The sequence below is a fragment of the Marmota monax genome, unplaced genomic scaffold, assembly GCF_021218885.2.
Source record: "Marmota monax isolate L192 unplaced genomic scaffold, Marmota_monax_Labrador192_F-V1.1 WCK01_AAM20220418_F8-fsc00001, whole genome shotgun sequence".
Taxonomy (NCBI): domain Eukaryota; kingdom Metazoa; phylum Chordata; class Mammalia; order Rodentia; family Sciuridae; genus Marmota; species Marmota monax.
The window spans coordinates 39697389-39710000 of record NW_026693777.1 but is presented as its reverse complement, the minus strand read 5'-3'; the positions used below and the strand labels follow the sequence as shown (position 1 = coordinate 39710000).

Sequence of the window (12612 nt, the reverse complement as noted above, 5' to 3'; positions counted from 1 at the left end):
AGAAGAAATATTACAGAAAAAAAAAAAAACTCTTCGTTGTTTTGCCTGGGCTCCCCCCTCCCCTAAAAATAACATATTGGAGAATTGGGAGAAGTCTCCTTGGTTTGGAAAAAAAAAAAAAAAAAGGAATCTTCAGCCTAGATCACTTTCTTATCCGGACTGGGATATTAAATATACGACACATCCAGGAGTTTATTGGAGCGCAGACTGATGGCGCAAAGGGTAGGTTTAAATCTCCAACACTTACCTAGATATAAATCCTCTCCTAAGAGGGGCCTGCCCCGATGCCTCCTCTCCTTTCAAGCTGCTGCTGCTCGCTGCTTGATGATGGCGGCCAGTATTTTAAAAAATAGCAGCAAAATTATTCATCGGCTTCTTTCCCCCCCGTGCCTCTGCGTGTGTGCGAGTGTGTGTGCGTGCGTGTGTGCGTGTCTAGGCGCGCGTGTTCCAGCGCTGTGCGAGCGGGCGGGCGGCGAGTGCGTGTGAGTGGTGTGTGTGTGTGTGTGTGTGCGTGCGTGTGCAATTGTTACACGCTTTCGCCTCGCTCCAGCTTTTACCCCAGCAGCGCGATTCCCCTGGTTCTCCTGCTGCCGCTGCTGCGCCGCTGCTGCCGCTGCTCCCGCGGCTCGGGGCGGGCGCGGGCTGCGTAGGAGCCGCCGCCGCCGGGGCCGCCGCTGGGGCCGCGCTGCCGCAGCCGCTGCGCCGCCGCCGCCTAGACTAGCCTGGGCTGCTTGTTTTGTCTCTGAAATTGACAAGGACGCAGGGAATCCGCGGCTAAATAATGTTTCTGGTAACTTTCACGTTATTCCTCCCCACCCTCCGCTCCCTGCCCCCGGGGAGGCACTGGCCCTAGTCTTCCCTCGTCCTTGGCGTTCTCGTCCTGATTATTAGCGTTTTTCTTCTCTTTATTTTGTTTCATTTCGCCTTTTGATTTATTGGATCCTCTGGAGGAGGCGAAGGGGGGTTAGGGGTGGGATCCGGGGCTTCCTCCTCACACTAACTCCACTTCTCCCTCGGTTGGCTCACTACGGTTCTGCTGCCTCCGGCGGGAGCGGGGCCTCCCTGCGCCCCTTCAATCCCCGGCCTCGCCGCCTCCTCTCCCTTCTCTAAATGCTGCTCTTGGCTCATACTTTTTCATTGAGATTTTAAAACATTTCCCCCCACAACTTTCAACTCCGTTGTTTCGACTGGTTTGGTTTCTGTATGTTCAACTTGAGCTCGGTACTTTTCTCCTTTCTGACTTTGTTTTTATTTTTACTCTCTCTCTCTCTCTCTCTCTCTCTCTCTCTCTCTCTCTCTCTCTCTCTCTCTCGCCCTCCCCCCCTTTTTCTCCCCCCTCCTCTCTCCCCTCTCCTTGTCTCTCTCATCTCTGTCCCATCCCCACTTTTCTGTACGATTCCTTCTCCCTGCTTCTTTTTCTCTTTCCTCCCTCGGTTCTTTCTCCATCCCCTGCGCCCCCTCCTCCTTGCCGGGTTCTGACAGTACGATGAGCTGCCCCATTACGGCGGGATGGACGGAGTAGGGGTTCCCGCTTCCATGTACGGAGACCCTCACGCGCCGCGGCCGATTCCCCCGGTTCATCACCTGAACCACGGGCCGCCGCTCCACGCCACGCAGCACTACGGCGCGCACGCCCCGCACCCCAATGTCATGCCGGCCAGCATGGGCTCTGCTGTCAACGACGCCTTGAAGCGAGACAAGGACGCGATCTATGGGTAAACCGACCCCCGGACCCAGCTTACTGTGTGTGAGTGTGAGTGAGAGTGTGTGTTTGTCTTTGTGGGGGGCGGGGGATGGACGGCTAAGTGGAGAGTTATTTCTGCATGGGGGTGCTGCCTGACTTAGGAAAGGACAGTGGAGGAGCCTGCCCTTCTGCCCTTTGAGTCAGAGACCCGGAAGATATAGCTTCCTCCACTCCCATGGCCCGGTCACTCCAAACCCCACAGCCCGGAGTGACTGAGTTCTCAGAACCTTGCTAGGGCCTTCTCCCCAAGGACAAGATTCCTGGCCAAAGGACGCAGGACTAGTTTTTTTCAAGCCCCCTAGCAGAGGCCTTGACAAGGGGAAAGTTTCCTGTAGCTGAGGAGCAACTTGATGTGTTTTTCCCTCCTCTTCTGTTTCATACTTGTGGGTCTGGGAGTCACTAAATGCAGCTTGAGCTGAGATCAGGGCTGCTTCTGTCGGCCAGGAAGTTCTAATCACCCACTTCTTAATTCTTTGTAAATAAAGGGGCAGACCTTAAAGTGCAGCGGGGTGGAAGGGACTGCTGCTTGCATAGAGAGACTCTTGGGGGAAGTAAGGGAAATGGTTGAAAATTATTTTATATTCTGAGAACTCCAGGAGGGGTGGGAATGCAAGGTCCAAATGTGTACAACACGGGCTCTTCCGGCCAAGGGTAGGTGGGGAAGGCGGCGGGATGCCGAGGGGAGGGGACAGTGCGTAAACAGCAACTGAGCCTAAAGCCAGAGGCCGCAAGCATCCCGAAGTGTAGCTAAAGCGCCCAAGGAACACAAAGGGCAGACGCGCAAGCACACTTCCAAGTTTTAAAACGCGATTCTTTTATTTTTGTCTGCTGCAATGCTGGGGGAAATGTGGTCTTTGGAAGGAAGCTGTTCGACTTTTAACGTTCCTATTATTTTGGCCCCCACACTCAGGTTTTACTAGAAGTAGAACAAACTAGTTTATAATGCAAGGGGTTAGAAAGATTGGAAGAACATTCTCGAATCTAGGAAATGTCACTCCAGTGTGTACGTAGGTGAAGCCGTCGGCCTTGTTTGGAATGCCCGTTAAAGGTGTATATATATATATATATATATATATATATATATATATATATATATATATATATATATATATATAATTTTAAAGAGTGTTTCTTTCTTGGGAGGTAAAGGTTGGTTAGCAAGAGTTGGTTCTGTGGCCTCTGTAGTGGGGAATGGGTATGGATGAACTCAGGGCTCCAGATTACCCGAGTTTCTTGGATGTTTCAGTACGTTCCAACTGAGGCTGTTTTTATTTGGCGGGCTAAAGTGGCCGGAGACTTCTCTGACCAGATGTGAGAGACTTCTGAGCTGAGGGTAGGGGCCAGGCAGGCTGTTTTTCCTTTCTGTTTCTGGCCCAGGCTCGGCCGACTGAGGAAGGGTTGTAAAGTGTGATGCGTGCCTGTTGTATTAAAGAAGGAATCCAAACCCTCCAAACTTGTTGATTACAGTTCTTGCTCCTTCCCCTCTGCACCCCGTCTCCGTGTGTATGTCTCTGCGTGGCGCTGCCCGTTAGGCACCCGTTGTTTCCTCTGTTAGCTCTGGTCTTTGAGAAGTGCGAGCTGGCGACCTGCACTCCCCGGGAACCCGGAGTGGCCGGCGGAGACGTCTGCTCCTCCGACTCCTTCAACGAGGACATCGCAGTCTTCGCCAAGCAGGTCCAACCTTCTTGACCCGCTCACCCTCCTGCAGCTCTTAACTCTCCCTCCCCTTTCTTTAGACATTTACTTGAAAGAGGAGGAAAAGGCAGGGACACCCGATCTGTTCCTCTGGCCCAGTCGGCACACTAAGCCTCCTCCCCATCTCTGAGCCTGGAGGCGAATTGGAAGCGGAGATAAATATGGGTGTTTGTTTTCCCCCCCCCCAGCCAGGAATACAGGGGCTCGACCCTCGAATTAAAGTTGACCTGTTCCTAATCTGGGGCTTGGCCTTTTCCCCTGCCTGCAGCTACTTGAACAAGAATTGGGGAGAGGGGCTGTTAGGGACCTGGGAGTGCCCGGGAGCCAAGGAAGCTGGGCGCCTCTCTGAGTGGTACGCGCGGGGCGCGGAGGTGAGGGAGTGGAGAGCCAAAGCCTCTTGGACCGCTGGACAAGAGGGAACTGCGGCCCTGAGGTCCCTGCTAGCGCATAGTGGTACCAGGTCTCCCTTAACGGGGCCAGGACCTGAAGGGCCTGATTCTTTTTCAGCCGTTCCCACTAATTTAAGGCACCACTTTGCTTCATGTGTTTTACCCAAGTGCCTCTCCTCTTCTCCGCCACTGCCCTCCACCATCCCACTCTCACACTCCAGTTTAGTCTGTGACAGGGTTTTTCTTTAAAATGGGATGGTAATTCATGCTGAATTTCCCTGCTTCTTATAGGTTCGCGCCGAAAAGCCACTTTTTTCCTCAAATCCAGAGCTGGACAATTTGGTAAGGCTCTCTGTTTCTTTCTTTACCCCAGCCTCGCCCCCCTCCCATGACCAGAAGCACCCAATTTCTGCTGTAGTTCCAGGGAGTCAAGCAGAGACCTCTTTTGGCGCTCTGGGGCTACAGGGAGGAAGGGAATAGCTTAGAGCCCCCGCGAGGGAAATGGCGAGTGAGGGGCGGGACGGACGTCAAGGGGGGAGCAAAGCCCACCGAGGCAGAAACCCGGGACGCGGCGCCGAGAACGAGAGCAGGGGATGCTTCCCAGGTCTCGGCCTCGGGAATAAGCTGAGAGAAGTGAGTTATTTCCTCTGTTTGCTGGGGCAGGCGGCCGAGCCCCGGGCGGCTAACCCGAAGGAAGTAACTGCTGGCGCGGTGGAGGGCGGGCTGTGGGTGGGGGCTGGGGGTGAGGGCCAGGCCAGCGCAGGCCACTTTTAGGTACGATTCTTTTGCTAATTTGCACGATTTCAATATTAAAAGTACTTAAATCCGCTTTCAAAGGCCCTGCATCACCATTCATCTTGAGTATTTCCTTCTTTAGTTAGGACGGATTTCGCTGGGTATGCGGTTCTAAAAGCTTTTTCTGTCCAGAAAAGCGACCTTTTTTTTTTTTTTTTTTCTTTTTTACTTTGGCCTGAGGTCGAGGGAGGGGACGGTTAAAAAGGACTCCGGCGGAGAACGAAGGCCTGGCCCGAGAGGGAAAAAAAAAAAAAAAAAAACAGTCCTTACAAATAGCACTGTGAACATTAGGGGAAAGATATTAATATTGAGGCTCAGGTTGAGGCAAACTCGTACCCCGTGGCCAATGAGGCAGAGATGATCAGTAATCACTTGCTTCTTCTATTTCTTGATGTGTGGGATTTGTCTGACCACCTGCCGGTTTCTTTGCCCCAGTCCAATCCCCACCCCCACCCCCAGGACCACAGTGTCACAAAGCCCTAACTCCATACCCTTAAACTTTCCTTTCAGATGATACAAGCAATACAAGTACTAAGGTTTCATCTTTTGGAGTTAGAAAAGGTAAGCAGGAAATAACCTTTCCCGTTTTGATTTAGCCATTTCCCTCTCCTAGTTGACTGGGATGTTTTCAGCAAACCTGCAGTATGAGGTATTGCACACCTGGAGATTTTGAGCATGTTGCTATGTCCTTCCTTCAAACTACTCCTCAACCCAGGGGCTCAGAGGATGAGTGAATTAGGACAGCCTTGTTTTTTAAAGTAGCACACACCCCCTTTCCCCCAGGCATTCAGGATTATTTTGAAATGAAGCTGATCATTTGTTACTGGACATTCAGTCTGCTTGTATCTCTATTAACTCAACTCACCATGGGCCCAGAGTTTGCATTAGGTGCAAGCAGAAAGAATCATCCTCTCTAGGGTATCTTTAGATTGCTCTGCAACTCATTCACTTTCTCCTGGAAACATACAAAACTCTTAGCTTATTGAATAGCAAATGTTACTGCTGTCTCTGGTTCCGGTGTTTTAATGTTTTTTAAGTTATTATCAAATCAGATTTTCCTCTCTGGTCTCCTAGTCTGAACCCAGTTATTTCTAGTCCTATTTCTTCCTTTCCCTCTCTTTATTGTAACTTGTTGCTCAGGGAAATCTCTAGAGAATAATATCTGGTGCAACAATTGCTCTATTGTTTCCTTGCTGTCAACTATTACACCCCTTAATTAGAGTTAGTTTGGAAGACATCACATTGTTGCTCTTTCCAAATGTAACTGTGCAACCTGATATTTTTCTTTAAAAATGAAACAAACAACAATATGAGCTGAACCCTCCACCATGACTCTCCTTGTAGGTCCATGAACTGTGTGATAACTTCTGCCACCGGTACATTAGCTGTTTAAAGGGGAAAATGCCCATAGACCTCGTCATTGATGAACGAGACGGCAGCTCCAAGTCAGACCACGAAGAACTTTCAGGCTCCTCCACAAATCTTGCTGACCATGTAAGTTTGCAAGCCTTTGGCTTTCTTTTAAGGCCATTGGGCACAACATTTTAAAAAACAAACAAACAAACAAAAATTTGTTTTAACATCTAACTCCCCTGAGATTTCTTTTTAAAAATGATTTGGTCTCTTTTAGGTCTTATTCTCCCTTTCTCACTACCACTGTCATGTCTTTTATTTTTGGAAAGCCAGAAGGGTTAAAAAAAAAAAAACAGAGAATTGATAGAGTGATTTGTTCTCTTAATGTATAAAGTTTCCCTGAATGGGAAACTTGGGTGTTAGCAAATTCTCTCTTTGATATGGTGACCGCTGTCTTTTCTGGTTTCTCAACTCTGTGTAATCAGTGCAGCAGAGATAGAGGCAAGACAGTTAGCTGGACGGGATGGGGAGGGGGTGTCTGCATGAAAGAATTAGGGACTGAGGGTTTATTTTCTCAGTCTCTCCTAGAGATGACCATTCTGAGAATTATTGGCAATCTTGCACTGCATTAGAAATAAAAGAAGGAGTGAAAGAACACATTACAATTCTTAGGGCTTTTGCTCTATAGAAAGTTATTGTCAAAATATGGACTTATTGCCAAGTGCCTGAAGCATCTTCATAATAAAAGACAGTAACCTTGATGAACCAATTATTAACAATGTATTACAGAAAGCTGAAGGGAATTATGATTGAGTAACTATGGGTTAGTGGTTGAATTTTAACACTTTAACAGTTGGTGAATGAGGATGGAGAGTATAGTAAGGAATGACTATGTATGTCAAGCCAGGAAAGGAGATTTCTTTCTATTCTCTCTGGTTTTAATCCTATTTTGGAACTGATCTAGTGAGTCTGATGCTTTAAAAAAAAAAAAAAAAAAGCATATGTAGTGATACTGAAAATTTGAAAAAGAAGCAAAGAGAAGAAAGATTGCAGCTGGTCGGAAAAGCAAGAGTGGCGAGGTTAAAGAGTGGGTGTGAACAGCAGTTTATTTATAGGAACTCAAGCCATGGGGGTTGGGGGGGACAGGGTATCTATACATTTAGCTGAACTCACAAATCTAAATGATACAGGCTGTAAACTGATAACTTTGTGGCTAAAATATAATTTAACACTCTGTGAATTGAACAGGCATTGTCTTGAAGGCAATTTGTGACAACCCCAACGCCCCCAACAATTCCCAAATGTTAAGAGGAATAAATGAGATGCCTTGAGAATAAGCCTTCCATGAGGTTCTCCTCTCCCCTTCCAAAAGTTTTGAAAATATGCAGTTGTAAATATTAACCTTTGTACTATATGGGGACATAGCCTGAGAACAAAAGTGAAAGAGAGAGAGAGAGAGAGAGAGAAATAAGCTTCAGTCTGGGATGTTCAGTTCTTAGACAGAATGGATACTATGGTGTTGAAAGCTCCTGTACCTATCTTCACCCTTACCTGTTTCCAACATGATGGCAGAGGGACTCTTTTGTACATTGAATGTGTTAAGTGAAATCGAAAGGGTGCAGCAGCAGCAGCTATGAAAAGTTTATTTGCTTATCTGTGGATGGACAATATGTGTGTTTGTGGACTATGTGGCAAGACACTATCTTAAAAATATTTTTTTTCTTATTTGTTTTCATTGCTTTATGTTTCTAAATTTATATGTATCTATGTTGTGGGGGGGAATAGGAGGTATCTATTTACATGGTTTGTAGAATGAAAGATTGACAGTTCTCTGCAGTTTGTAGCTTTTCTGGTGATATTTTTAGGGGTTCTGAGCACTTGGTTTTCTAGAGCAGTTTCTTGGCAACTGCTTTTCCAGTGGATTTTTGGAGCTAGAGCATGCTGATGTTTACCTAGAAGAGATAAGACAAACTCGGCTGTTTGGAGTATTGGTTGATAGACAAGGCTAATTTGTGGAACTATTGTAATATTTAAATATATACTCATGAAAAAAGAAGTTGTACATAAGACAAGAATGCTTTAATAATTTAACAATCATCATCTTTGGGTAAAAGAGTCAACAGAATCATTTGTTGCTCCTCTCTGAGGCCCCCAATCAAGTAAATATGACAACTGATTTATTTTGAACCCATGAGGGCTTGCCACCTCATTGGGCGTCATAATTTAAAGCCTTTTATTTCCTAGAGATCTGAACTATAACATTTTTTACTTTAGCCCCCTGCTATTTGTTTTGAAATGAAGCAATAATTTGTTCCACCAGCACACTGAGTGGGAAATGGAGAGGTTTGCCACAGACTTGTGTTAATGCAAGACAAGAGGGAAGACCCTGGAGGTTTTTCACCATTTTTGAAACTTTGGTACCATAGGTATATTGATTGTATTAATTTCCAGACTTTACCCAATAGTACTACAAAGCAAATCTTCATGCTTTTCAGCTGCTCCTGCAAACTCACCCTCCCTCAACCCCCCAGCCACAAAGAAAAATGCACAGAACCACTAACCTGAAAAGTGATATATAGAAGTGGGACATTTTCAGCATGTAAATGTGTCCAATTTGAATCTTCAGGTTTATTTTTTTCATTTGCTTTGATATGCATATTTAATACATTGCCCCAGGCTGGATCTCATTTGGTGAACACTGGTGCAGGGGTGATGATGAGCCACTTCAGAAGGACCCAGACAGCGGGTTGTTTTCTCTGTTTTATCTGTTGCCCACTATTTCTGATCTACTGAGCTTCCTCGTGGTTTTATTTGCACATGAAATGCTGAGAGCATTTCAACTTATTGGCTATGAATAATGACAGCTAAAAAAGAAGCGTAGTTTAATTTGTTGTGTGCCAAGGTTTTTCTTGTGGAGGTGACAGTTTGTGACAGCTGCTTGACACCCCCAAAACACATACACCTCTATCCTTATTAAGTGGTATCAAACTACAATGTGTATGTGTGTGTGTGTGTGTGTGTGTGTGTGTTTAAGGAAGAAGTGGGCAAGGAGAGAGAGTAAAAGAGAGAAAAAGATTAAGTATGTAATTCAGTGTAGAGGAAAGCAGAGAAAAACGTCAAGGCCAAGATACTAAGTATCCCCATAGGTTTCAATTTTCTTATTAAAGAATTCAAAAATATAAATTAATAAAAGTAAATGTATATAAATATCTTCAAAGCAAGTATTGTCAGCAGACTTTTAAGAATGAATTTTATATACTATTACATGGTGAATCATGGCAATTTCACATTCTATAATGTCATATAAATATTCTGATGTAACAGATGCATTAAAGAAGACAACCATAATAGTCTTCCTTCCATTTCTTACATTCAATGAGGATACTAGGTTTGTTCATTTATTATTAACACACATGATGTGCATAATGATAAGTCTGAAATTAAATAGATAATAAAATGTGCAACGGTGGTACTGTTTTGTTGTGTTTAGCATATTCTTAATGAATGCTTATATTTTTAATGTTATGTTATACTTTTTTATGCTCACTGTAACATAAAGATAATAGTTACAGGTAGGAAACAACTATTGCACTATTCCTTGGAATACTGAGGGAAAAAATATATGATAGTCAAAGGAAACAAAACTCTTGTTTTCCAGCTGCAGTTCATGTTAAGTTTCCCAGACATTCAGATTAATCATGTTTAAAATAAACATGCCAAGAAAGCTATTTTTCCAAAAAAGCTTCAACTTGAAAACTATTGTGAAGTAATCATGCTTTTCCTAGTCTGTAGTATTTCCAAAAAATAGGTAATATTCACATTCTGTTTTACATAATTTCAGACCACATCTCTAAAGCAGACTAATGGAATATTATATTCATACTTACATTTAAAGATATTACATATATTTAGATCAAGTTTAGACAAATGAAGTAGACTTGTTGGAAATATATTTTGAGTTAAGTTTTGTTTTCATGAAGTGCATATAGTGATACAATTACATTCCTATTCATAGTTAATGGTCATAAAGAGCTACATTTTATTTTCTTTGAAAGAAGTAAGCAGAGAGGGAAGAAATATAATTATCTCTATTAATAATTAATGGCAGGTGCTTTAAAATTGCTCTGATAACATCACTAATAAAAAAATTTTACTTTGATTTCTGTGCTATAGTTTAAATGAAGACATGCTGTTGTTTTCTTTTGCATCTCTGCATATGTCAAATTTATTTATGTCTATACAGTTTTTTTTAAAATGGGTTAGGTCAGAGGGGAGAATCACCAGAATCTTGTTCCTGACAGAATACAAGCAAGTCCCTATAGATAAATTCTATTACCTGAAAAATTAGAAGTGAGTGACAGTGGGGAGAGGGTTAGGTTTAAGTGGTTGGCCCTTAGAAGATCAAAAGGAAATACCAAGATTTTTTTAATAATATTAATACTATGAATGGCATATTTTTATCTTTTAGTTTCTTGTGTTGTATTGTAAGATTAGACATTGTGGAGTGTTATCCAAAGCCTCTGGGGACAGGTTCCCATGAAGTTTGACCTCTGAGCTCTGTCCACCAACTCAAGGAGAAATACCGGGGAAAAGAGCTTTCTGTTATTGTCATTGCTGCATAGTTTCTGGTTGTTGATAGCTTTCTTCTTAATTTCTCATCAAGAGTCATGGTACTATTTAAATCAACTAGTTAGAGTATGTTTTCAATGTAATTGTGATGAAATAATATTAAAAATAGGTACACTTGACAACCACATGGACATTTACTATCAAATTAAAAAATTGGTATAATTTGAACTGATTTTCTTGTTTATATTCATACTAAATGTTCTGCAGAATTTACCACCACAGATCAAAATTATTAGAGACATTTTATAATGTGGCATTTTACCAACAATGCAAGACATTTCTGTCTTCTCTAACAGTTGCTTCATTAAATGGAGAAATCATTTGCAAAAGGTACTGGCCACTTTTGTGAGGGTTGCTCACTTATTAATTCCCAGAGCTTGATAAAGAGGTGGAAGTAGAGATGAGGAAGTACACCAGCTCTATTTACATTTTTATAGAGTGAGTCCAGGTTCTTCTGAAAGCACACATAGGTCTCCTGAGTTCTTATGTCAACTTTAAAATAACAAAGTTGAAATTTCAACATTTATTCAAACCATATAATTAATAATCTTTAAAAAACTTTATAACCTTGATACTTCAGGATAGGATTTTTCATCTTATTAAAAAATAATTTCTCCAAACTTTTAATGAGGAGTTAAAACATCATAAAGTTAAAGGAAAGAAGTAACTTAGTGTTCGTAATGTATGATGATACAAGCATATCTTTCCTTTGTTGTTTAAATATATCAAGTCAAATTAGTTTTGCATGCTTCATTTACTGATTAAAATATCTTTCTATATGTTTATTATTACTCTCTCCCTATGAGCACATAGACTGAATTACATTACTGTTTTCCAAGGTCATATATAATTTTCACTTGATAGTATTTTGTTGAGTGGATTCTAGAAAATCGAATGGCTGTTTTAAAAGTATTTTTAATGATAGAAATAAGAAGTAGAAGTGGATGACTTTAAGGGTTAGCTTGTATAACTTCTAAATTTTAAAGAGCTAAAGGACACAAGTCTAACAGAAATGCAGTGGGTCATTTGAGGCAGGTCACATGACGTGAGACGGGTAGCAACCTGCATCTTAATTCCAACCTGCTGTCTTCTCTCCTATGCCACATCTACTGAATGACCTTTTCATTTGGGGTCTAAAATGAGCTTCAGACAGAACTTAATACTACTTTTGTCTCCTTGAGGCCTAATAAAGTTCATTTCTTCACTTAGTTTTGTGTTTATTGAGAAAAACTTACACATTTTTTTCCTCAGTGACCCCCCATGGAAGAACCCTGTGCCACGTGGAATAACTGAAAGAGGGAAATAGGAACAATTTTCCAGGACTTTAATTATTATCCTATAGGTAGGCCCCTCATACAAATGCCATCCTGATTTAAAATGCTGCAATTTCACCATATCTGCAGCCTCAACAAAAGAGGTGCATGTGTGATTTGCTTCCTATGCCCAGAGACTCTTCTCTTCTCAGTGCTCTTTCCTAGATTTAGCAAAATTCAATGATGGTGCTAAATCAGTTTTTTTTTTTAACTTTCAAGGGAGAAAACACTAGCAGAATTGTGTTTTCTAGGGAAAGCTGTGTGTAAATGAGAAACCAAGGAGAGCAGCAGAGCGCTCTCCTGTGGCCCTGCTACTACAAGCTCTGCCCATATTGTCTCCTGCTTTTATATTAATTACAACTTGCATTATCAGCTGTGAGTCTGTAGCCCAGCAAATAGAAAATACTGCCCCTGGAGACTGAGCTTCTTGTATCTATTTTCCATCTCCTTCTATTGTACTCCACTCAGTATTCACTGCTTTTCTCCTAGTAACTCTGCTCTTTAACACAATTACCTAAGAGCAAGAAGAGTACCATATTTGACTCCCAATTATTAAGGCCACTGGGAATAGAAACATGCTCCATCCTTGCCCTGGGATATTTTCATGATACTTTTGGCAGGAGAACAGGACATATATTGTGGAATGAAATACCTGAATACTCACCCACACTGAACACAGAGAGCATTTCTCTTT

At 42.8% G+C, this 12612-nt stretch overlaps 1 protein-coding gene across 9 annotated transcripts in view; it reads left to right on the top strand.

The window, feature by feature from the left end:
• Meis2 (Meis homeobox 2) overlaps nucleotides 1-12612 on the top strand; it is a 204317-nt gene that overhangs the window by 40 nt on the left and 191665 nt on the right. For 4 of the 9 annotated variants that reach the window (XM_046461403.2, XM_046461405.2, XM_046461407.2 and 1 more), the window contains exons 1-6: nucleotides 1-222; nucleotides 1483-1715; nucleotides 3277-3418; nucleotides 4120-4170; nucleotides 5134-5184; nucleotides 5968-6117. The exon at nucleotides 1-222 is cut by the window's left edge. In XM_046461403.2, the coding sequence (XP_046317359.1) occupies nucleotides 211-222; nucleotides 1483-1715; nucleotides 3277-3418; nucleotides 4120-4170; nucleotides 5134-5184; nucleotides 5968-6117 (639 nt within the window). In that variant the 5' untranslated portion in view covers nucleotides 1-210. Of the gene's footprint in view, nucleotides 223-669; nucleotides 791-1482; nucleotides 1716-3276; nucleotides 3419-4119; nucleotides 4171-5133; nucleotides 5185-5967; nucleotides 6118-12612 lie in introns of those variants that run through there. The other 5 variants (XM_046461406.2, XM_046461404.2, XM_046461411.2 and 2 more) reach the window with 2 other exon arrangements.